This window comes from Bufo gargarizans, chromosome 5, assembly GCF_014858855.1.
Source record: "Bufo gargarizans isolate SCDJY-AF-19 chromosome 5, ASM1485885v1, whole genome shotgun sequence".
Classification (NCBI taxonomy): domain Eukaryota; kingdom Metazoa; phylum Chordata; class Amphibia; order Anura; family Bufonidae; genus Bufo; species Bufo gargarizans.
In genome coordinates this window covers 267,845,904-267,868,337 of record NC_058084.1, presented here as the reverse complement: position 1 = coordinate 267,868,337, position 22,434 = coordinate 267,845,904, and the positions used below count along the sequence as shown (strand labels likewise).

The 22,434-nt window shown below is 46.2% G+C and overlaps 1 protein-coding gene across 2 annotated transcripts in view; it reads left to right on the top strand.

Moving 5' to 3' along the window:
- The first annotated feature begins 18,058 nt into the window (after positions 1–18,058).
- Positions 18,059–22,434, top strand: part of RETREG1 (reticulophagy regulator 1) — a 129,837-nt gene continuing 125,461 nt past the window's right edge. The window contains exon 1 of one of the 2 annotated variants that reach the window (XM_044293138.1): positions 18,059–18,262. In XM_044293138.1, coding sequence (XP_044149073.1) covers positions 18,141–18,262 — 122 coding nt within the window. In that variant the 5' untranslated portion in view covers positions 18,059–18,140. The remainder of the gene's footprint in view (positions 18,263–22,434) is intronic. The other variant, XM_044293139.1, reaches the window with a different exon arrangement.

Sequence of the window (22,434 nt, the reverse complement as noted above, 5' to 3'; positions counted from 1 at the left end):
ACAAACCGCACGTCAATTCAGACCTGCGGTTTGCGACTTTCACCTGTGCTTGCGGCGGTGATCGGGTGTGCCATCGGGTCCCCATGCGGCTGCAGGGGGGACATCGCGCTGCCTTCCGGTGATGAGCCTGTGAGGTTCAGCCCCCTTGATCTCACAGGCCAGAAGCTGTATGAGTAATACACACAGTATTACTCATACAGCCAATGCATTCCAATACAGAAGTATTGGAATGCATGGTAAAGGATTAGACCCCCAAAAGTTCAAGTCCCAAAGTGGGACAAAAAGTAAAGTGAAAAAAAGTTGAAAAAAAAAGTTGAAAAAAAATGTTTTCCCCCCCAAAAATTAAGTTTCAAGTAAAAATAAAAAAAAATTAATTTTCCCAAAATAAAGTTAAAAAAATTGGTAAAAAATAAAGGGAAAAAAAAGGTATACATATTAGGTATCGCCGCGTCCGTATCGACCGGCTCTATAAAAATATCACATGACTTAACCCGTAACACCTGTAAAAAATTTAAAATAAAAATTGTGCTAAAGGAAGCCATTTTTTGTCACCTTACATCACAAAAAGTGTAAAAGCAAGCAATATAAAAGTCACACGCACCCTAAAATAGTACCAATAAAACCTGTCATCTCATCCCATAAAAATCATACCCTACCCAAGGTAATCGCCCCAAAAACTGAAAAAATTATGGCTCTCAGACTATGGAAATACTAAAACATGATTTTTTCTGCTTCAAAAAAGAAATCATTGTGTAAAACTTACTGTGACGAAACCAACCTCGCCACGGTGTTTTGGAGGGGGCTGGTTGCTAGCCTCTTGCCTCAGGATTATGGCCCATACTAACTTTAAAGAAAACAGGCCGGCCGCACAGCTTACATCTGTCTTTGGAATTGTGTTTTATGTTATTATGCGTTCAGTTAAATTGTATGTTATGTGAGGGCACCCAGATAGCTAATATTATTGTATTCGTGTATTCTGAGTGCCATTCACCTAATGATATGCACTCAGACTTGAGCTATCTGGGGATATGTTAAATGTCTGTGTTTGCTGTGGGGGTGTGCCATTGTGTATTTGGGTGGTGATTCCTGTCCTGTTGTTCCCACATGTGTATTGGTGTTTTCCCTTTGTCCTGAGACATAATTGGATTGCTCCTCGGGTGTCGCCAGGCAGAGAGGAGGAAACCATGATGCATTGTGGGGATGTGTTGTGTCTGTGTATCCTGAATTTCTGCATATCTGTACTGTGTCGCAGTCTCCATTCTGGTCCCCTAAGGGCGTGGCCACCAGATGGGGACCTGCATAAATACGGGCGGGTAGCCCTCAATAAAGTGTTCCTGTTTTATCCTTCATCATGCTGAGACTGGTGTTTGGATAACTGATCAAACTGGGGGATTGCTATACGCTGAAGATTTGCTATACTCCCCTGGCATAACTACTAGCTCTTGTAAGAGCTGTTCCTGCTCTCTGGCTGTAGGAGAGGTTCACCCACTGGAGCCTGGAGCCTTGTCGTAGGTCCAGCGTGGGTGGAGGACGGTGAGACCCCAACCAAGCTGCGGCGGTTCGTGGGGTCTGCAGGGCGTACGGTGTCAAGTGGAGTGCTTGGAGTCCTCGGAAAGCACTAGGAGCATCTATCGACGGAGGTACCCGGTCGGGGTGCTAGGAGATCCGTTACATTGGTGGCAGCAGTGGGATGGCGTCCTAGTGTGAGGAGAAGCAGCTCAGAGACACCGTTCGTGGAGTATATTGAGGGCAACGCTAGTATCCGTACAGCGCCCCTGGCTACAGCAGGATGGAATCAGCTAGTCTTCGAACAGCGTTCCACTACGAGGAGGATGATGACCCGGACTGGAGGGATGCAGTCCGGAAAGGCGTCTGGCACGAGGCCCTGGAAGATGTACAGCGTCGGCGGGGCGAGTGTCTCCCCAGTGAGGAGCAGCAGTTGCGGATGCGAGTGGCCCTGCGAATGCCCCTTCTGGGAGAGGAGCCCCTGAATGAGTGGGTGACAGAACTGGAGAGCCTGGTATGGAAGGAGCTTTGGCTAGATGACGCCTACCAGGCACTCTGGTGGTATGTGATTCGGCACTCTCCCTGGATGGCTGAGCACGACAGACCCGAGGGTGAGGATTATGATGGCCCTGGCCTGTTGTATGAGGCCTTCGCAGAACCGGAGTTCGGAGATGCTGGAGGGTCCCGGTTCTGGGATATCTATGACTACAGAGAGGCTATGCATGATTGGGCTACAGCGAGAGAGGTGAGACAAGACCTGCCATCTCTAGTCACAAAGGAGTGGGAGCTGGAGCAGGACTACCAATACTTCTTCAGCTCAATTCGGTCCCAATATACACTGCCAGAGAGCTGGGTGGCAGTCCCAGACCTACAACCCTACAGCTGGGAAGACCCGACTGAAGTATCCCCTGCTTCAGTACCAGCTACAGAGGTAGGGGTCCTCATAGACTGGTCCTGTGAGGAACCACAACAGGCAGGTGGAGAAGGGACCGAGGGCTCTCCACCGGGATGCTGGCCCAGACCCTCAGCGGCAGCCGGAGTTGCCAGGTGTGGACGCAGGTGATCCTGACTCGCAAATGTTGAGGGACCTCACAGACTGGTCCTGGGAGGACCCACAGATGGCAGGTGGAGATGGGACCGAGGTCTCTCTACTGGCCCTACAGGGATGCTGGGCCGCCTGCCCAGATCTCCAGCGGCAGTACATATCACAGGGAGAGGAGACAACCGGTCTCTCTCCCCAGCGGCAACCTGAGTTCCAGGGGGAGGAGATGCGGGGTCCCTCTGCCTTACAGCAACCAGAGTCCTGGGGAGGAGAGACAACCGGCCTCACCTTCCAACAGCAGCCGGAGATACCGGGAAAAGGGGAACACAAACCCCTCTACACGGGCGCAGATGAGACCGCAGGCTCGATGCCAGTCCTACAGGGATGCTGGACGGTCGGTCCAGATCCCCAGCCATCTCCGCAGGGATACCAGGAGGAGGAGGTAAGCGAGCCCTCCCCTTCCCAACCGAGTTCTGGGGGCAGGGGATGAGCCTGCGATACCCACTGATCCCTTCCCAGCTAAAGAGCTGGCATCAGTGCAGAGCGCCGCTAGCCTCTGCTCCACCGACCCCCTTGTTACAGGACTGGCTTGCACCCCCCTCGTCCCAGCGGAAGAGCTGGCATCAGGGCAGAGCGCCGTCGGCCTCTGCCCTCCTCTATCCTCTTCTCCAGAGCCGGACATCCCACAGGCTACCCCAGCGGAAGTGCTGGCATCTGGGCAGAGCGCAGTCGGCCTCTGCCCTCCCCTATCCTCTACTCCAGAGCCGGACTTCCCACAGGCTACCCCAGCGGAAGAGCTGGCCTCTGGGCAGAGCGCAGTCGGCCTCTGCCCTCCCCTATCCTCTTCTTCAGAGCCGGACTCCCCACAAGCGACCCCAGCGGAAGAGCTGGCATCTGGGCAGAGCGCAGTCGGCCTCTGCCCACCAAGTACCTACAGCTCCAAGCTGGAGAACCACAAGGCAGCAAGGAGTCGCATATGCCCGCTCAACAGCTGGGGACATACGGAACAGAGCCAGGCCCCAAAATTCAACAGGTCCAGTATGGGGTTGTGGTTGGACTGCCAGACTAACTCAGGTACTGACCGTGAGGTCAGGTATCTGGTTAGTCTTCCCTGGAAGGGGGAGATGTGTGACGAAACCAACCTCGCCACGGTGTTTTGGAGGGGGCTGGTTGCTAGCCTCTTGCCTCAGGATTATGGCCCATACTAACTTTAAAGAAAACAGGCCGGCCGCACAGCTTACATCTGTCTTTGGAATTGTGTTTTATGTTATTATGCGTTCAGTTAAATTGTATGTTATGTGAGGGCACCCAGATAGCTAATATTATTGTATTCGTGTATTCTGAGTGCCATTCACCTAATGATATGCACTCAGACTTGAGCTATCTGGGGATATGTTAAATGTCTGTGTTTGCTGTGGGGGTGTGCCATTGTGTATTTGGGTGGTGATTCCTGTCCTGTTGTTCCCACATGTGTATTGGTGTTTTCCCTTTGTCCTGAGACATAATTGGATTGCTCCTCGGGTGTCGCCAGGCAGAGAGGAGGAAACCATGATGCATTGTGGGGATGTGTTGTGTCTGTGTATCCTGAATTTCTGCATATCTGTACTGTGTCGCAGTCTCCATTCTGGTCCCCTAAGGGCGTGGCCACCAGATGGGGACCTGCATAAATACGGGCGGGTAGCCCTCAATAAAGTGTTCCTGTTTTATCCTTCATCATGCTGAGACTGGTGTTTGGATAACTGATCAAACTGGGGGATTGCTATACGCTGAAGATTTGCTATACTCCCCTGGCATAACTACTAGCTCTTGTAAGAGCTGTTCCTGCTCTCTGGCTGTAGGAGAGGTTCACCCACTGGAGCCTGGAGCCTTGTCGTAGGTCCAGCGTGGGTGGAGGACGGTGAGACCCCAACCAAGCTGCGGCGGTTCGTGGGGTCTGCAGGGCGTACGGTGTCAAGTGGAGTGCTTGGAGTCCTCGGAAAGCACTAGGAGCATCTATCGACGGAGGTACCCGGTCGGGGTGCTAGGAGATCCGTTACACTTACATCAATAAAAAAAAAGTATACATATTAGGTATCGCTGCATCCGTGACAACCTGGTCTATAAAAATATCACATGATCTAACCTGTCAGATGAATGTTGTAAATAACAAAAAATAAAAACGGTGCCAAAACAGCTATTTTTTGTTATCTTGCCTCACAAAAAGTGTAATATAGAGCAACCAAAAATCATATGTACCCTAAACTAGTACCAACAATACTGCCACCCTATCCCGTAGTTTCTAAAATGGGGCCACTTTTTTGGAGTTTCTACTGTAGGAGTGCATCAGGGGGGCTTCAAATGGGACATGGTGTCAAAAAAAACTGTCAGCAAAATCTGCCTTCCAAAAACCGTTTGGCATTCCTTTCCTTCTGCGCCCTGCCGTGTGCCCGTACAGCGGTTTACGACCACATATGGGGTGTTTCTGTAAACTACAGAATCTGGGCCATAAATATTGAGTTTGTTTTGGCTGTTAACCCTTGCTTTGTAACTGGAAAAAAATTATTAAAATGGAAATTCTGCCAAAAAAGTGAAATTTCTATTTTTCATTAATTATTGTGGAACACCTAAAGGGTTAACAACATTTGTAAAATCAGTTTTGAATACCTTGAGGGGTGTAATTTCTTAGATGGGGTCACTTTTATGGAGTTTCTACTCTAGGGGTGCATCAGGGGGGCTTCAAATGGAACATGGTGAAAAAAATAAAAAACTGTCCAGCAAAACCTGCCTTCTAAAAACCGTATGGCATTCCTTTCCTCCTGTGCCCTGCCGTGTGCCCGTACAGCGGTTTACGACCACATATGGGGTGTTTCTTTAAACTACAGAATCTGGGCCATAAATATTGAGTTTGTTTTGGCTGTTAACTATTGCTTTGTAACTGGAAAAAAATTATTAAAATGGAAATTCTGCCAAAAAAGTGAAATTTTGAAATTGTATCTCTATTTTCCATTAATTCTTGTGGAACACCTAAAGGGTTAAAAAAGTTTGTAAAATCCATTTTGAATACCTTGAGAGGTGTAGTTTATGTAATCGGGTCATTTTTGGGCGGTTTCTATTATGTAAGCCTCGCAAAGTGACTTCAGACCTGAGCTGGTCCCTAAAAATTGGGTTTTTGAAAATTTCTGAAAAATTTCAAGATTTGCTTCTAAGCTTCTAAACCTTGTAACATCCCCAAAAACTAAAATATCATTCCCAAACATGAAGTAGAACTATTTTTGGAGGTATTACTATGTATTATAGAAGTTGAGAAATTAAAACTTGGAAATTTGCAATGTTTTACAAAATTTTGGTAAATTTGGTATTTTTAAAAAAATAAAAATTACATTTTTTTACTTCATTTTACCAGTGTCATGAAGTACAATATGTGACTTATCCAGAATGGCCTGGATAAGTCAAAGTGTTTTAAAGTTATCACCACATAAAGTGACACTGGTCAGATTTGCAAAAAATGGCCGGGTCTTTAAGGTGAAATAGGGCTGAGTCCTTAAGGGGTTAAATAAAAGATTTTTAGCTCAAAATTATTGAAATTCACTCATAAAAAAAAAAAAATTGGCCCCAAAAGTGTACACAGCCTTTAGAGTGCTGTGCAGCCTTGCCGAGGTTTGTTTTGCTCTTAAAGACGTTTGCCTGGATTCATAGATTGATGACATAGGTCATAATTATTTGATCTGTAGGGGTCCGACTCCCCGCACCCCCACTGATCAGCTGTTTTAAGAAATACTAGTGAGCGCTGCAGTCTCTTTCTAGGCCAGTTTTGTCACACTGATTGGTCACATGGACTATGTGCAGCTCAGTCCCATTCATGCACAGCCGCTATACAATGTGCTTGGTTACCAGTGAGGAGGCCGGAGCGCTTACAAGAGTGCCGAAGCCTCTTCAAATAGCTGATTGGGGCTGATCAGATACTAAGGAGATGTTTTCCGAGATTTTGATACTGATGACCTATCGTATGCTGATTGGAAGGAGTCCCAGGTGTCGGACCCCCAATGATCAGATAATGCTGACCTATCAAGAGGTTATCAGTATTAAAATCTCAGAAAACCCTTTAAACCTTTGCTGTGTTACAGCCGGTGTCCTCTCATGGTAGGGGCAGACTGGCCATAGACCCTACAGGGAAACTGCCCAGTGCGCTGATGCCCAGAGAGCCGACTGGGCCCCAGTCACAGCTGGCAGCCAGATAAGTAATTATCTGATGCTCACTGAATTAATTAACGCTGGGAATTCATGAACATATGTTCATGGCCGGTGGCCGTAGGTGCCCTGCTGATTCTTGAATTCAAATGTATTGCCTTCCTAAAGCAACTTGAGTGGGAGGAAGGAACATGGCAGCGGGAACTGGCCACCACAGAGGGACAACCACTGAGGAGCTATTTTGTGCTGCTGGAGCATTATTTAGTGCTTCACTGTGGTATGTGTTTCTGCTGTGTGTTGACCTTCTGTCAGTTTGAACCCACCTATAACATAAGGTCAGTTTTAGTTTGTTACATAGCCATTTTAAGTTCCCAGTCCGCCCCTGACTCACAGTTTAGCTCCATTCAATAGGACTAAACTACAAGCGTGTCTGACATTGAAAAACAGAAGATTGCGGCAGATTTTGTCTTTAGAAAGTCTGCCATGTGAAGTAGCCCTCAGAATGACTTGTATAAGTGAAAGCAGGGCCGTCTTTACCAAGGGGCAGCTGCCCTGGGCCCAGTTGCTCCTGGGGGGCCCAAGGCAGCTGCCTCTTGATCCCTGCTAGCTACTGCCCCAGGTGTCAAGCTGTCTGTGTACTTTAACGTTGTGATCTAGGACCTTAGATGACATCATCACCATGTGACCAGTAACCTAGCAATTACTGGTTACATGGATATGAGGTCATCACAGGTCCTAGCAGGAGTGTTGCAGAAGTTAACTGTGGAGCTTTTTTGTGTGAAGATTACATCAGAAAAAGGTGACAGGGGCTGTTATGTTAATATACTGTAAACTACTGGTGGGGTGCTGTATATTGTGTGGGGGCCTGTATACTGTGGGGGGCTGTATATTGTGTGGGACTGTATACTGTGTGGGGCTGTATACTGTGGGGGGCCTGTATACTGTGGTGGGCTGTATACTGTGGGAGGGGCTGTATACTGTGTGGGAGGGGCTGTATACTGTGTGGGAGGGGCTGTATACTGTGTGGGAGGGACTGTATACTGTGGGGGGGACTGTATACTGTGGGGGGGACTGTATACTGTGTGGGGGGGCTGTATACTGTGTGGGGGGGCTGTATACTGTGTGGGGGGCTGTATACTGTGGGGGGGCTGTATACTGTGGGGGGGACTTATACTGTGTGGTGGGCTGTATACTGTGTGTATAGATAAGACGTGGCACTCGTGTCTCTTGAGATCGTGGTGCTGGTTGTGTTGGCTTCCCAGCCAGACTAACACATTGAACGGAATAACAACCGCACTCAACTTGAGTTCTAATTAGTTTATTTTTATGGCAACTTCACCAATTTGTGACGTTTCGGTCGTAGGACCTTTATCAAACACTGTGATAATAAGAAAATATTTCTATAAGTATACATTATAGTGGCAACATCAAAATAAATATATGTCCATTGTACCTTATTTCATCATATGGTACTAACACTTTACACAATGAGAAATACTCGAATGCAGGTACCAAGAAAATCTAAAAATCCAGAAAAATAAAATATAAAAAAAATGACAAAAGGAAAAAAGAAAGATACAGCAATACAAACACTTCATGTACATGAATCTAGTTGTGTATATACATTCTATTACACTTATTGTCAGAAAACAAGCATCAAGTCGTAGCACTCCATATCTAGTAAATCGACATTCAGGATAATTATTATTTTTAGAAAATCGTGAGATAGATATTTGTAAATATATTGATATGCATAGAGGAATATATCTGCGATCCTTTGACATAGGCAGCTATTACTACAGTATAGGGACGACCTCTGTCCCAGAGTAACATTGAAAGAGTTAAAAAAATGAAAAATTGAAAACAAACAGATGCAATTATGGCTATTTCTAGTAGAACCGGGTGCCCCCATATGGACAAAACAACACTTACCAAGTTGCCTTGAAGGAGAAACAACGTAGAGAAAGTAGAGCTGATGGTGTATCCACACCCATATGGACGCTAAGGCTAAGTGGGGCATGTGCTGTGATATAACCGGCCCGGAAGGAAATAGCCGAAACCGGAAGTGCCTATGCGTTCCAAGCTGGAACGCATATCGCCTCACATCCTCAGATTAATATAACCTCTACATTTGTCCAGCGGGGTATTATGTATAACAAATTACGTTTGGGAAAAAGAACCATTGATACAGGGGACATGACTGCAAATAGTGCAGTCTCCACAGAGATCGCGAAACGGAAGTACGTTCCGGCCGCGACCGGAAGTAGCCGATGCGTTCCAGCTTGGAACGCACCGGATCCGATCCTCCTGTTAACATTGGCCAGAATCGGTTGTTATCCAAGAGATGGACATCTAAGTCTCTAGACAGTGTGGAGTAGATTGTTATGGGGAATGTGCTAATTTGGGAAATAAATCTACAACTATAGGTAAAGATTAACATTAAAGATGTTTGCCATCTTTTTCTGTATCCTTTTCTAGGTGTTGGTCCTTTTTCTTTCCCTGATCCTTATTGTTCTTAATTTCCCTTTTTTCCCACTCTCTTTCTCTTTTTCCTTTTTTCCTGTTCTATCTTTTCTTTTTTTCTCTCCCTTTCCTCTTCTCATTTTTATATAAATTTTCCCCTCATTTTATTCTGTTAATCTTTACCTAAAAGAAGGCCAAAAACTGGCTGTGGCAGGAAGGGGTTAAAATCTTCTTTGTTAATCTTTTTATGTGTGTTTACATTGCCCTTAGACTTTACCATTACACACATGTTGGGGACATCTTGCTCTCACATAAGCCTCAACATATGCAACTCTATACCCAGGGGTGGCCTTGGCATTTCTGGGGCCCCAAGCAAAGTTATTTCTGGGGGCCCTAATCAAGAAAGGCAGCCAAGTATTGCTATTCCCATCAGCGGTTCCCTCTCTGTTCACAACTGTATCTGTATCTTTCTCACCCAAGAGAACCCCAATGAAGTGCACAAAGAAACACAAAGGCGCACTCATTGGGTTTTGTCACTCAGAACATTTGAATCATGGTTTTGTGTTTTTCAGTCATGTGGAATTATATAAATTTATATATTTCATTAATTGTAATGCACCTCATATTAACCTTTTCCGTGTCATTGTTGATATGTATTATTTTTAATCATTCGTCTAAATATGGGTTTGTGATTTATTGTAATTAATTATCATGAATCATATTTGCATATGATATTATTTTGTGTTAGTTTTTATGTTCCCATACATACAGTGGGATGCAAAAGTTTGGGGAACCTTGTTAATGGTCATGATTTTCCTGTATAAATCGTTGGTTGTTACGATAAAAAATGTCAGTTAAATATATCATATAGGAGACACACACAGTGATATTTGAGAAGTGAAATGAAGTTTATTGGATTTACAGAAAGTGTGCTATAATTGTTTAAACAAAATTAGGCAGGTGCATAAATTTGGGCACCACAAAAAAAATTAAAATCAATATTTAGTAGATCCTCCTTTTGCAGAAATTACAGCCTCTAAACGCTTCCTGTAGGTTCCAATGAGAGTCTGGATTCTGGTTGAAGGTATTTTGGACCATTCCTCTTTACAAAACATCTTTAGTTCATTCAGGTTTGATGGCTTCTGAGCATGGACAGCTCTCTTTAAGTCACACCACAGATTTTCAATTATATTCAGGTCTGGGGACTGAGATGGCCATTCCAGAACGTTGTACTTGTTCCTCTGCATAAATGTCTTAGTGGATTTTGAGCAGTGTTTAGGGTCGTTGTCTTGTTGAAAGATCCAGCCCCGGCGCAGCTTCAGCTTTGTCACTGATTCCTGGACATTGGTCTCCAGAATCTGCTGATACTGAGTGGAATCCATGCGCCTCTCAACTTTGACAAGATTCCCAGTCCCTGCACTGGCCACACAGCCCCACAGCATGATGGAACCACCACCATATTTTACTGTAGGTAGCAGGTGTTTTTCTTGGAATGCTGTGTTCTTTTTCCTCCATGCATAACGCCCCTTGTTATGGCCAAATAACTACATTTTAGTTTCATCAGTCCACAGCACCTTATTCCAAAATGAAGCTGGCTTGTCCAAATGCGCTTTAGCCCACCTAAAGCGGCACTTTTTGTGCTGTGGGCGGAGAAAAGGCTTCCTCTGCATCACTCTCGCATACAGCATCTCCTTGTGTAAAGTGCGCCGAATGGTTGAACGATGCACAGTGACTCCATCTGCAGCAAGATGATGTAGGTCTTGGGTGCTAGTCTGTGGGTTGACTCTGACTGTTCTCACCATTCGTTGCTTCTGTCTATCCGAGACTTTTCTTGGTCTGCCACTTCTAACCTTAACTTGAACTGAGCCTGTGGTCTTCCATTTCCTCAATATGTTCCTAACTGTGGAAACAGACAGCTGAAATCGCTGAGACAGCTTTCTGTATCCTTCCCCTAAACCATGATGGTGAACAATCTTTGTCTTCAGGTCATTTGAGAGTTGTTTTGAGACCCCCATGTTGCTACTCTTCAGAGAAAATTAAAAGAGGAGGGAAACTTACAATTGACCCCCTTAAATGCTCTTTATCATAATTGGATTCACCTGTGTATGTAGGTCAGGGGTCACTGAGCTTACCAAGCCAATTTGAGTTCCAATAATTAGTTCTAAAGGTTTTGGAATCAATAAAATGACAACAGTGCCCAAATGTATGCACCTGCCTAATTTTGTTTAAACAATTATAGCACACTTTCTGTAAATCCAATAAACTTCATTTCACTTCTCAAATATCACTGTGTGTGTCTCCTATATGATATATTTAACTGACATTTTTTATCGTAACAACCAACGATTTATACAGGAAAATCATGATGATTAACAAGGTTGCCCAAACTTTTGCATCCCACTGTATATAGGTGAAACTCGAAAAATTAGAATATTGTGCAAAGTTCATTTATTTCAGTAATGCAACTTACAAGGTAAAACTAACATATGAGATAGACTCATTACATGCAAAGCGAGATATTTCAAGCCTTTATTTGTTATAATTTGGATGATTATGGCTTATAGCTTATGAAACCCCAGTCACAATTTTGAGGTCCCCTTTGCTCAGGGGGTATGGCTTAATTAGCTGACTAGAGTGTGACACTTTGAGCCTAGAACCTTTTCACAAAATTCCAATTTTAAGCTGCATTAATACAATTCTTTTTAAGGTGCATTACTGAAATAAATGGACTTTTGCACGATATTCAAATTTTTTGAGTTTCACCTGTATATTGTGCCTGCAGTACTAATGGTGGATTCCGATCAGTATATTTATTTTATATGTCTTTGTGAACATAATCATTCATCTAGATTAGCATTGTAAAATATGTTATGATTGATTCTCAAGTTTTGAAGGTAGCGCGTCTGTGCTTTGTGCCGACGCTACATACATTTCCGTCCCAGATCTGTGGATACCGCGATACTTTTCCATTCCCCATGTGATCGCGCCGCTTGTGGAACGCATATTGCGTTCCACCATGGGGGCGAGACTCTTTGTGCATTATGTGATCTTCTCACATGACCGGTTTCACCTTTTTGCAGGAATAGCTGGCGCAGTGCGCGCCCTGTGTAACGCCGGAGGCATGACGGGCATTCATTTTCCTTTCTATGTCAGGTGATTCACATTAATTACTAATATACATGATATATAAAGCATCCTGGTGCACACAGATAGCTACCCCTGAGGAAGCAGGATGCCACCGGCGATACGCGTGGGGCACTGCTTGTTTGCCACAGGCCCACCTATGTAGTTCCAGGTTGATTTGCTGCATGTCATACAGCAGGCATGTCCAAACTGCGGCCCTCCAGCTGTTGCAAAACTACAACTCCCAGCTGTAAGCTTCCCAGGCATTCTGGGAGTGGTAGTTTTGCAACAGCTGGAGGGCCGCAGTTTGGACATGCCTGTCATACAGGTATTGGGTGTCTTGATGCCACACTATCACGATTGTATGGTAGATTTTCAATTGACCCTTCTGTTTTTGTACTACTGCTAAACCTGGACTTTACATATTGTGTCCTTATTTGTGGACTCTGGTGGGAGTTGTGTGTGTCTGGTTTTATTTTGCACCAGCACTTGGTTCATTGTATACAATTTTTTAAGTTGTTTTGTGTGTCTTTGTGCTTTAACCCCTTGCCATTTTTCACCTTAAGGACCAGGCCATTTTTTGCAAATCTGACATGTGTCACTTTATGTGGTGATAACTTTAAAACGCTTTTACTTATCCAGGCCATTCTGAGAATGTTTTCTCGTCACATATTGTACTTCTTGATAGTGGTAAAATTAAATAAAAAAAAGGTCATTTTATTAATAAAAAAAATACCAAATTCACAAAAAAAATTGAAAAAGTTTCAAATTTCCAAATTTCTATTTCTCTACTTGAATAATAGATAGTAATACCTCCAAAAATAGTTATTACTTTACATTCCCGATATGTCTACTTCATGTTTGGATCATTTTGTGAATGCCATTTTATTTTTTGGGGACGTTAGAAGGCTTAGAAAGCTTAGAAGCAAATCTTGAACTTTTTCAGAAAATTTCCAAAACCCACTTTTTAAGGACCAGTTCAGGTCTGAAGTCACTTTGCGAGGCTTACATAATAGAAACCACCCAAAAATGACCCCATTTTAGAAACTACACCCCTCAAGGTATTCAAAACTGATTTTACAAACTTTGTTAACCCTTTAGGTGTTCCACAAGAATTAATGGAAAATGGAGATTAAATTTCAGAATTTTACTTTTTTGGCAGATTTTCCATTTTAATCCATTTTTTTTCTGCTAACAAAGCAAGGGTTAACAGCCAAACACAACTCAATATTTATTGGCCCTAATTCTGTAGTTTACAGAATCACCGCATATGTGGTCGTAAACTGTTGTACGGGCACACGGCAGGGCGCAGAAGGAAAGGAACGCTGTAACAATCACATACACACACACACACACAGGGGGAGGATAGTGACCACTGCGCTCCACCCTCATCCCTGGCCCTGCCTACTTGCCTCACGAGTCCTGATGACAGGGGACAACTGGACGGCAGTCCCTAACTTAGGATACGTGCGGGAAGGACAGGCAAGACAAATAACGGATAGTGAACGGACTGGGTCAAAACCAAGAGGACAACGCAGTAGAGTGATAAGCAAAGAATGGTCAGGAGAAGCCAGGGTCATAAATACCAGGAGAGTCGAGAAGTACCAAAGGAGTCCGCAAAGAATAGTCAGGTGGAAGCCTAGGTCAATATACCAAGAGAATGCACAGTACAGGAGGAGCAGGCAAAGGATCGTCAGGGAACAGGATCAGGTAAATATACAGGTATCCAACAAACGCCAGGAACCTAAATTAACAGGCAACCTGTGGCCAGCAGGCTGCCTGTATTTATAGTGGGGAGTGAGGGTCATGTGACGTGGCCAGCGTCACATGACCGACAGACCGACCAGTCGAGCACCGAGTGATCAGCTCGGCGCTCAAGGCAGACCTAGGAGCAGGGAGCCTCCCAGCTAGCAAAGCCACCCTGGGAACGAGGTCAAACACAGATCCTCGCCCCCGAAGCTAAGCAGCAGGTCTGTGGCTGATGGGAGACCGAGTGCGCCTTCGGCACCCGGTTACAAACGCCATATGGTTTTTGGAAGGCAGATTTCACTGGGATAATTTTAAGCTGCTATGTCACATTTGAAGACCCCCTGATGCACCCCTAGAGTAGAAACTCCAAAAAAAGACCCCATTTTGGAAACTACGGGATAAGGTGGCAGTTTTGTTGGTACTATTTTAGGGTACATATGATTTTTGTGAGGCAAGGTAATAAAAAATAGCTGTTTTGGCTTTTTCATCATCCTCCCCCTCCTGGTGTACCAACAGTGCTACATATTGCGCTTCCCCCAATACCCTGCCCACTGTGCTCACCAATGCCCCCAAATACTATACTTACATATTAACATCATAAAAATAGCCCCCAAGTGCTGCTAAAGGTCCCACCAATAGTAATAATTCTATCCCAGATAACCCTCACTAGTAGTAGTGACCCCTATAGTGCTCACAATAACGATCTTCAAGATTGCCCCACAGTATCCCTGTAGTAATAATGAAGTTATAATACGCCCCCTGTAGTGCCCCCAGTATTGTCCCTCATATATTTAATGCCGCCAAGTACTTAAAAGGTCTCTAGTAGGGGTATTAGTGTTCAATGCTCCAGTATTTATAATTGCCCCTTTACTGCCCGCTGCTTAATGTCCCCAGCTATACCTGTTATTATTATAATGTCTCCCAGCATTGCTCCTTTATTTATAATGCTCTCCTCTCTGTACTGCCCCCTTTAAGGGAGTCTTTCACCTAAACCAGGCATGTCCAAAGTGCGGCCCTCCAGCTGTTGCAAAACTACAACTCCCAGCATGCCCTAATAGCTGTAAGCTATCCAGGCATGCTGGGAGTTGTAGTTTTGCAACAGCTGGAGGGCCGCACTTTGGACATGCCTGACCTAAACTGACCATCATAGAACACTAACACCATGATCTGCATTATAGTCCCCATATTGGAATGCTACTTACCGTATAGCTGTCTGTCGCTTATTTTCTTCAAAAAACACTTTTATTCAATATGTAAATTAGGTTCTGAAGGTGCCCAGGCCCCTCATCGCTATTCATATGAAACCCCTCCCCTTTCACCCCTCTCGCCCGCCCTAGCTTCTTCAGAAATCCAGTGCCGTTCAAAGATTTGCCGCGCCTGCGCACTTTATTCCCCATTCCGGCACATGCGCATGAAACGGTCTTGTGCCTCTGCCCATAATGGGGAATAAAGTGCGCAGGCGTGGAAAATCTTGTGAACGGCGCTGGCGCTGGATTTCTGAAGAACCTATGGTGGGTGAAAGAGGAGGGGTTTCATATGAATAGCGACGAGGGGCCTGGGCACCGGCTGTTTGCACGCCGCCCCTGGGCACCTTCAGACCTATTTGGCATATTGAATAAAAGTGTTTTTTGAAGAAAATAAGCGACGGTCAGCTATACGGTAAGTAGCATTCCAATATGGGGACTATAATGCAGATCATGGTGTTAGTGTTCTATAATGGTCAGTTTAGGTGAAAGACTCCCTTTAATTTATAATTTGTAATGACCCCCATTTGTTCCCCGCTCCATTTTTACAATGCCCCCTAGCAGTGCCCCTTGTATTTTTTTAATGCCCCCTAGCATTGCTCCTTGTATTTTTTTAATGCCTCCTAGCCGTGTCACCTGTATTTTTATAATACCCCCTAGTAGTGCCCCCTGTATTATTATAATGCCCTTCTGTATTTTTATAATGCCCCCAGCAGTACCCCCTGTATCTTTTAATGCCCCCAGTAATGCCTCTGTAGTGTTTTAGGGGCGGCAGTACTTACTTTCGTCCCATCCCAGGTTGCCATCTGCATGTATTGGCTGTGTGGCCTATGAGAGGGAACAGCGCTGTCTCACTCGCCTGACAGGGGCCCCACACAAATGCGTGGTTTGTGTGGTGGTCGAGACTGCCACTGTGTACACCATACAATAGCACACGTCATTCAGGTTAAAAAAAAACAAAAGCTTCCCCCAATACCGTGAAATCTGTAATGGTTCTCATACTGGTTGTCACCTACCTTTCCATACATAAAAGGCTGACAACCTGACATAAAGACTTAGGATAAAGACTTAAAAAGGCCGTGTTCGCAGGGGTCAGACTTTACCCGGATTTCGGCGTGCTGCCTGTCTACATGCATCCGATAAAATATTCAGAGTGGATTCCAATCCGAGGCTTAGTTCACACATCAGTGGAGGCTCCACTCCTGGTTTTGGCTCACAATCACTGATGGAAATCACTCACCAAAGACTGACGTGTGAACTAGGCCTGAGACAAAAAAGTAACATGTCACCTGTGTGCTAGGAATTCTGTGCAGTAAACTCTGGGATTAGCTTCACTGATGACTCAAGATCCATGTGAACAGTGCTTCCTATTTTTATTATAGGGTGACATAAAGGGTTAAAGTATTGGTCCTGCTCTAATGTCCCCTGATGTTGTCCAGATGTACCTGGGGTCAGGTTGGCACAACATTGCTGAAGTCATGGTGGCACAGCACTGCTGGGGTAAGGTTAGCACTGAACAGCTGGGGTCAGGGTGGCAAAGCACTGCTGGGGTCAGGAAGGCACAGCACTGCTGGGGTCAGGGTGGCACAGCACTGCTGGGGTCAGGTTGGCACAACATTTCTGAAGTTAGGTTGGCACAGCACTGCTGGGGTCAGGTTAGCACTGAACAGCTGGGGTCAGGGTGGCATAGCACTGCTGTGGTCAGGTTGGCACAGCATTGTTGAAGTCAGGGTGGCACAGCATTGCTAAAGTCAGGGTGGCACAGCACTTCTGGGCTAAGGTTAGCACTGAACAGCTGGGGTCAGGGTGGCAAAGCACTATTGGGGTCAGGAAGGCACAGCACTGCTGGGGTCAGGGTGGCACAGCACTGCTGGGGTCAGGTTGGCACAACATTGCTGAAGTTAGGGTGGCACAGCACTGCTGGGGTCAGGTTAGCACTGAACAGCTGGGGTCAGGGTGGTAAAGCACTGCTGGGGTCAGGTTAGCACTGAACAGCTGGGGTCAGGAAGGCACAACGCTGCTGGGGTCAGGGTGGCATAGCACTGCTGGGGTCAGGGTGGCATAGCACTGCTGTGGTCAGGTTGGCACAGCACTGCTGAAGTCAGGGTGGCACAGCACTGCTGAAGTCAGGGTGGCACAGCACTGCTGAAGTCAGGGTGGCACAGCACTGCTGGGGTCAGGTTAGCACTGAACAGCTGGGGTAAGGGTGGCAAAGCACTGCTGTGGTCAGGGTGGCACAGCACTGCTGTGGTCAGGTTGGCACAGTATTGAAGTCTGGGTGGCACAGCACTGCTGGGGTCAGGTTGGCACAGTATTGAAGTCTGGGTGGTACAGCACTGCTGGGGTTAGGGTGACATAGCACTGCTGGGGTCAAGTTGGCACAGCACTGCTGGGGTCAGGGTGGCACAACACTGCTGGGGTCAGGGTGGCACAGCATTGCTGAAGTCAGGGTGGCACAGCACTGCTGGGGTCAGGCACAGCACTGCAGGGTGAGGTTGGCACAGCACTGCTGGGTTCAGGGTGGCACAGCATTGCTGGGGTCTTTCTGTTGCTATGCCAGCCGGATTCCGTCTAGAAACCAGTCATTATGTACACGAATACTGATAATCCGCGGGGCAGGCAGCAGAGCTGGCAGACACCCGGGGGCACCGCCACACTGCTATCTGACTGAGGCATCGCCCCTCAGCCCCAGAGAGCTGTGCCCTGTGTGACGTGAGGGGAGGCGGGCAGAGGAGATCCCACCTGCCGGTCCTCCATGGGGGCACCGTGTATCCTCATCGAAGCCGCTCCATAGACCACACTAGGAGGAGGGAGGGAGACACAGAGCCGGGCCAAACACACCCAGCATGGCCGGCAGCGGGGACCGGACAGCAGGGCGGGAGATGCTAGTGAGGGCGGCGGACATTGTAACCTGGCAGAGGCCCCTGTACAGCCTGGCCGTCTTCATCTGCTGCAACTTCCTCTTCTGGTAGGTGATGGCCGAGCAGGAGGGCACCAGCTGGCATCGGGGGTGCTGGGCGCAGACTGTGGAGGACTGACAGAAGATACCGTACATCATAGGAACATAATAGGGTAGGCTGGGTGGATAGATAGATACTAGATGGATAGATAGATAGATAGATAGATATATAGATAGATAGATAGATAGATAATAGATGGATAGAAACTAGATAGATAGATAAGAGATGGATAGATAGATAATTAGATGATAGATAGATAGATAGATAGATGATAGGTAGATAGATAACTAGATGATAGATAGATGGATAATAGATAGATAGATACAGTAGATAGATAGATAGATAACTAGATAATAGATAGATGGATAGATAGATACTAGATGATAGATAGATACATATATACAGTAGATAGATAACTAGATGATAAATAAGAGATGGATAGATAATGTGATGGAATTATAGATACACATGATAGATTAGATAGTGATATATAGATAGATAGTGTGATGGTGACATATAGGCGAGGGGCTGCACCGTCATACAGGGCTGGGGCCCTCCTGCTCCTCGCATTGTCTTCCTCATGTAATGTGAGCTCAGTTCTATGAATAGCGCAGAACACATCCGTATAGCATGCGGCTGTGCCAGTGACATGTGCCTATGGGAAGAGTCACAGGCCTCTTATACACTGTGTATGACAGCTGGAGATCTTACATACCTTCTACTGATCACTGCGCCACCTAGAGGCGACAGTCTCAGGAAAAATCCTTGGGCTGTAGCAGGGTTGCATGTTGTTTAGTGGTTTGCAGGTGGTAACGCCGGCTGCTGTCAGTGGTGCAGTTTTAGTGCTTCTTATGAGTCACCATGTGTCTGTGACAAATGACTAATGGCCCCAGATGTCAGCACTGAAGATGCTGATGTTAGATAAGTGGCACCGCTGGACTCCCTTCATATTCTTTAAACTAGCTGCCGTAGACTATGAAGATGCAGTTATCATTACATGTATCTACATGTATTGTAAACCCGGGAATGAGACTTTCTTACTTAAGCAAAAAATAGATGCTGGCCATCGCACGTCCCCTCTGTAAGAGAAGGGGCCCCTTGAATCAGCCCTCTCATCCCTCCAAGCTAGAAGGTCCTTCAAGGGTCAGGGAAAGGCGACCATTCTCAGCTGAGGCCAAGGAGGAGCTTGTCTTGCTCCGACTTCCATCTGGGCGGCCATCCTCAGCTAAGGCCAAGGAGGAGCTTGTCTTGCTCCGACTTCCATCTGGGCGGCCATCCTCAGCTGAGGCCAAGGAGGAGCTTGTCTTGCTCTGACTTCCGTCTGGGCGGCCATCCTCAGCTAAGGCCAAGGAGGAGCTTGTCTTGCTCCGACTTCCATCTGGGCGGCCATCCTCAGCTGAGGCCAAGGAGGAGCTTGTCTTGCTCCGACTTCCGTCTGGACGGCCATCCCAGGTAACGGCCAAGAGACAAAATCAAGGTCTGGCTTCCCTAGAGGAGGAGGCCAAGTGCTTGCAGGGGGTGAGGAACCTAATGGCCAGGGCCGGTGCAAGGATTTTTTACATTTTGGCACCCCCCCCCTCTCTGCTTCAGACAATGGCTGGTTTAAGGACCATATTTTTCGCTCTCTAAGACGCACCTAGGTTTTAGAGGAGGATAATAAGAAAAAAATATTTCCATTACACCTCAGGTCAGACCAGCAATCAGACCCCCAATGTTAATCAGACCTCAGCTCATAGCCCCAATCAGACCCCCAATGTTAATCAGACCTCAGATCAGAACCCCATGTCAGATATCATCCCCCAGCCATCAGACCCCCATGTCACATTTCTCCCCCTCCATGTCACATTTTTCCGCCCTCCCCCAGGGTGCGCCCTAAGGCGGCCGCTTGGTCTGCCTTATGGTAGCACCGGCCCTGCTAATGGCCACACTCCCCCAGACCTTCAGGAGGGAAACCCATGAGGACACTGCATCCCAAAGAATCCTTGTAACAAACGTATCCATCCATACCTTCCTATCATATGCTGCAGTATTAAGGGGCATTCACACAACCATAGTTTCGGTCCACATCTGATTGGGCTGCAAAAGATGCGGACAGCACACCGGATCGCACCGCACCAGACTGCGGATCACAAAACTGATACATTTGAACACCTAAATCAATGTCCCCTTTTTGGTGTGGATTGTGCAGACACTTTCCTTTCCCCACGTGGCATGGGGAACAGTGTTCCTCTTGTCCATGCGGGAGACCTACCAGGCAAGCAAAAATGTAAAGCACCACCGATGAAAAGAATCCTGGTCCTGTAGGTCAGAATCATGAAGAGACTAGTAAGAGGCAGGCACTTACAGTAATGTTATCCATAGTTACTGACTGCTTCATATAGACGTGTTATCCCATCAAAGTGAGAAGGGAACAGGGTTGGTGGCATTCTGTAACCATTGATTTCCAGGTGGACACAGCACCGCTAGGGTGCCTTCACACACATCAGGTTTTGCTGCAGAAATTTCTGCCACTGAAAATAAGTTCCATTGAGAAATGTGTGTTCTTGCCTTCCAAAACCCCATTCAGATGAATGGAACTGACTTCAGTCTCAGAAGTTTCTGCAACAGAATCTGCCACGTGTGAAGGCAACCAATCTGTTATTTGCTGTGTTTTAGGGTACCTCTATATAGTCATGTTTTATGTCAGGGTTGGGCAAATCCCAGTCACCACGGTGGCAAAAAAAAGCTGGTGCTGGTGGACGGTTTCACAGAACTTTTGGAGCTTCCACCCAGAGCAGCTGTTATGGCAGAAGACTACTCAGTGATCAAGGACTTCTCCTACCAGCCATACAATGACAGCGCTGGGTGGTCCCTGCACTGCTGGAACTACCATGGGAACCTCCAGTTATGTAACTTCAGGCTCACACATCCGTTACAGCCTAGCCTAGTGTGGATACTGAGATCTACCTTGTAGAGTTGGCCCTCAAGCTGGCCATACACATTAGCTAAAAGTTGGTTGATGGTTGAACACCAGTTGAACAATCATCTGGTGAATGTTCCTTTCACAGACATGACCATACGCATTTTAGTCCATATTAGTGATAACACTTCAAATGGCCATACACATTCATTCAAACCAGGCGATGGGTGAAAGATATTTCAAACAAGGATCTCTCGTTCATGAACAACAGTCTTTCTTTGAACCGTCTTTCATCTGGTCTTTTGTCGGCTAAAGCGGTTGTTCGTTGTTAAATTTCAACCGAAGAATGCTCGTTTGGTTGAAATCATCCATTTTGACCAAGGTTAGAATAATGTGTATGGCCACCTCTAAAACCGTTCAGAATTTGTCCAGACCTGTTATGTAATATGCTTCTTGTGGATCTGCTAGATAGTAATAAAAAGCCACCACCTTAAAGGGAACCTGTCACCGGGATTTGATGTATAGAGCTGAGGACATGTGTTGCTAGATGGCCACTAGCACATCCGCGATACCCAGTCCCCATAACTCTGTGTGCTTGTGTAAAAAAAACGATTTGATCCATATGCAAATTACCCCGAGATGAGTCCTGTATGTGAGATGAGTCCAGCGTGGAGGAGCGCAGCACCGCCCCGCATCCTCAGAATCTCCTCCTTGCTCCCCGACGTCAGAAAGCCAGAGCGCCATAATCTCGCAATGCGCGAGCTAGCGCATGCGCTGTTCCTTCCCTGAGGCTGATGCCAGCACAGGGATGGAATACTATGAGGACACTGCACATGCGCTAGCTTGTCTGACGTCATGGAGCAAGGAGGAGATTCTGAGGATGCGGGGTGGTGCTGGGCTCGTTTACGCTGCACTCATCTTACATACAGGACTCATCTCAGGTTAATTTGCATATGGATCAAATCGTTTTTTTTTTTCCACAGTAAAAGCACACAGAGCTATGGGGACTGGGTATTGCGGATGTGCTAGCGGCCATCTAGCAACCCATGTCCTCAGCTCTATACATCAAATCCAGGTGACAGGTTCCCTTTAAAGGTGTTGTCTCACTTCAGCAAGTGTCATTTATCATGTAGACAAAGTTAATACAAGCCACTTACTAATGTATTGTGATTCTCCATATTGTCTCCTTTGCTGGCTGGATTCATTTTTTCATCACGTTAAACACTGCTCATTTACTGGGGTTATGACCACCCTGCAATCCACCAGCGGTGGTCGTGCTTG